This window comes from Terrapene carolina, unplaced genomic scaffold, assembly GCF_002925995.2.
Source record: "Terrapene carolina triunguis isolate 2854851 unplaced genomic scaffold, T_m_triunguis-2.0 Scaffold97, whole genome shotgun sequence".
Taxonomy (NCBI): domain Eukaryota; kingdom Metazoa; phylum Chordata; order Testudines; family Emydidae; genus Terrapene; species Terrapene triunguis.
The window spans coordinates 20,352,787-20,356,188 of NW_020664448.1; the positions used below are offsets into that span (position 1 = coordinate 20,352,787).

General features: G+C 43.3%; 1 protein-coding gene across 1 annotated transcript; it reads left to right on the top strand.

Annotated features, from left to right (window-relative positions):
* Window positions 1-308: 308 nt before the first annotated feature.
* LOC113406470 lies at window positions 309-1,058 on the top strand. The gene has a single exon (XM_026651588.1). The coding sequence runs from the start codon at window positions 309-311 to the stop codon at window positions 1,056-1,058; it is 750 nt and encodes a 249-aa protein (XP_026507373.1).
* The last annotated feature ends 2,344 nt before the right edge of the window (window positions 1,059-3,402 follow it).

Below are 3,402 nucleotides of genomic sequence, written 5' to 3' on the forward strand. Positions count from 1 at the left end.
TGAAATCAGCTGAACGTGAAAGACCAAGAAGAGCTAGTGGAAGAATCTCAGAAAATACAAAGACTTTATTGGAGAAGAGGAGGAAAATGAAAAGAAATGGTAGTGACAGGCTTGAGTACTCCCTTCTCTGCAAACTCATATGAATGAAGTTGAAGGAAGACTTCGAGAAATTTCGAATTGAAAAGCTCCTAAAGGCTGCTGAAGATCGTAAAAGTCTCAAAAAATGCAAATGGGAACTGGCATTGTACAGGCCATCATTATCAGCTTTGAAGAACAGGGACGGAGAATCAGTAACCGATTGAACAGAGATGGAGGCAATCTGCAGGGATTTCTATACCCAGCTGTTTGCATCCTGTATAGACGTCCCAATGCCATCACTTCAACAAACCGATGAACACATACTCACGGTTCTCATTAGCGAAGTCCGCCATGCAGTCCATCAAATGAAAGAGGGAAAGGCTCCAGGTAAGGACGGTCTGACAGCAGAAGTGCTTAAGGTGGGAGGTCAGGAACTTTGGAAAGCTCTCGCCCAAAGGTTCAGCTGCTACCTGGAAATCCAGAAGATACTGTCAAGTTGGAAAGAGTCCAATACCATCTTGTTGCATAAGAAAGGCAATCGAGAAAATCTAAAGAACTATCGCCCGATCTGCCTGCTTTTGCATATCTATAAATTGTTCACTAAAATAATAACAAATCAACTATCGCGAAACCTGGATGAACAGCAACCTAGAGAGCAGGCCGGCTTTCGAAGGAATTATAGCACAATAGACCACCTCTTCACTCTAAACCAACTACTAGAGCGTTCAAGGGAATGTAAGTTCCCTTTGTGCATTGCCTTCGTGAACTATGAGAAGGTGTTCGACAGCGTAGAGACTAACACCATTCTTGAAGCTCTTTCAGAACAGGGCATCAGCGTGAAATATATCACATTACTAAAGGAAGCAAACTCTGTCTGCAGCACGGACATATCGCTGTTTGATACTCCCCTCCAAATCCCCATAGAGAAAGGTGTGAAACAAGGATACAGTTTCACCAAAATTATTCACAGCCTGTCTTGAATTGGTTTTTCGACGAGCAGACTTGAAAGGTGGGATTAATATCAACAGCGAGTGGCTAAACCATCTCAGGTTCGCAGACGATATAGTGCTGATAGCCGAAAATACAGCCCAGCTTGAGAGAATGCTTAAAGAACTGAACGCGAAAAGTAGTCAAATCGGATTAAAAATGAATTGGTCGAAAATGAAATACATGAGATCAGATGTTCTGCCAAGAACCCAAATAACTTTTGAAGGAGAGCAGATCCAAGAGGTTGATAAATACGTTTATTTGGGCCAGGAATTCAGTAGTATTCAGTATCACAGCTAAATGCATGGTGGAACTGAGGGCACGTCTACACTTAAAACGCTGCATCACCACAGCTGCCCCAATGCAGCTGCGCGCTATAGCACTTTAATGAAGACGCTCTAAGATGACAGGAGACAGCTCTCCATTGGTGTAGTTAATTCACTTCCTTGAGAGGCTGTAGCTATATCAATAGGAGAAGCACTGTCTACATAGGGGTTAGGTTGGCATAACTATGTCACTCAGGAGTGTGGATTTTTCACACCCCTGAGTGATGTAGTTGTACTGATATAGATCTGTAACATAGACCAGAAGTGATTGTTTAGCATAAATAGTTAACACATACTCTAAGAGACCATTCAAGGTGAAGTGGCCTGTTAACATGTCTGTAGTCATAGGACAAAAAAGAGGACTCATGGGTTACAGACTGTTGTAATAATCATTTTATGAAATGTTCGGCACTGGCCGATATGGTGTTTTTGTCTTTTATAATATTTCTGTGTGAGTTCACTCGAGAGTGTAGCAATTGTTGGTTTCACCCACATAGTTGTTGTTAGGGCATTTAGTGCACTGCATGAGGTACACCACATGTTGTAATAGGCATGTGTAGGATCCATGGATCTTGAAAGTTGTGTTGTGGGGAACGGGTATACATCAACATAGCAGTGGAGCTATGTCAGTAAGTTTTGCATCTGTTGTTCTGGCCGGGTCTGTTGCCACTTTCAGTTGGTGGGTCCCGGTCTGTAGGGAGCTTGCTTCTGATGATGAGCTTGGTGAGGTTGGGTTTTTTTGAAGATGGGATTTGGGAAAGATTTATTTTACGATGTGGCCCCCATTGAGTGTCGTTTGTAACTGTTTGATGATACCTCATAGAGGTTCCACTGTGGGGTGGTGACAATTAAGGGAGTGCAGTCAGAGGCCTTTTTTGTTGTTTGTTTACTTTAAAGCAGGTTCTCTTGGGGAGTTTGGGTGGCCCACTCCATGATGCGATTTACTGCCCTGGTGCAGTGTCCTTGTTTGGTGAAGGTGGCTTTAAGTTTTAATGGTTGTATCCCAGACTTTCGCCTCTGTGGTATCTGAGTGCCTGGCTGTAGAAAACAGATTTCTTAGTGTGTTTGGGTTGGTTACAGGGTCTGTGAAGGTAAGTGTGATGATCTGTTGGTATCTTGTATATAATTGTCTATAGGGTTCCATTGTTGAAGTTGATTATGGTGTCCAGGAAGTTGATCTTGGTACAGGAGTGTTCTAGAGAGAGTTTGATGGCTGGGTTTTTGAAGTTGTGGTGCAAATCAATGAGGGAGTTTAGGTCATCTGTCCAGAGGATGAAAATATCATCAATAAATCTCAGGTATATCCTTGGTTTGTGGTGCATTTGTCCAGAAATTCTTCTTCAAGGTGGCCCATGAAGATGTTGGCATATTGCAGAGCCATCCTAGTACCCATGGCTGTTCCCATGGTTTGGACAAAGTGTTTGTTGTTGAAAGTAAAAGTGTTATGGGTGAAGATGAAATGGATGAGTTTGGCAGTGTGTTGGGTGGGGGGATATCTGACTGTTGCCAATTGCCTTGTAGATATTTGAAGCAGGCAGTGATGCTGTCATTGTGAATAGGGAGGTGACATCCATGATGGTGAAGATGGTGTTCGGAGGGAGGTTGTTAATGTAGTGGAGTTTCTGGAGGAAGTCAGTTGTGTCCTGGAGGAAGCTGGCCATTTGTGAGGTTAGTGGTTTGAGAATGGTATCTGTGAGTCTAGATATTTCTTCAGTAAGAGTGTGATGGCCAGATATGATGGGTCTGCTTGGATTCCCTCGTTTATACATCTTGGGAGGCATCCAGAAGGTCCCTAGGGTGGGAGTTCATGGGGGATAAGGTTGTAGAATTTCTCTTGGAGTTGTTTGGGAAAGGATTTGTTACATCCTTAAATTCCTGGGTGAATTGTAGTGTGGGGTGTTCTTTGAGTTCTTTAGAGTAGGTGGCGTCAGAGAGCTGGCCTCCGTCAGTTGGTCTCATTGACATAGTCATCATGATTGAGAACTATTATGACACCCCCTTTGTCTGCTGG

Coding starts and splice junctions, on each gene's coding strand:
- LOC113406470 (XM_026651588.1), top strand. CDS start 309: ATGGAGGCAATCTGCAGGGATTTCTATACCCAGCTGTTTGCATCCTGT.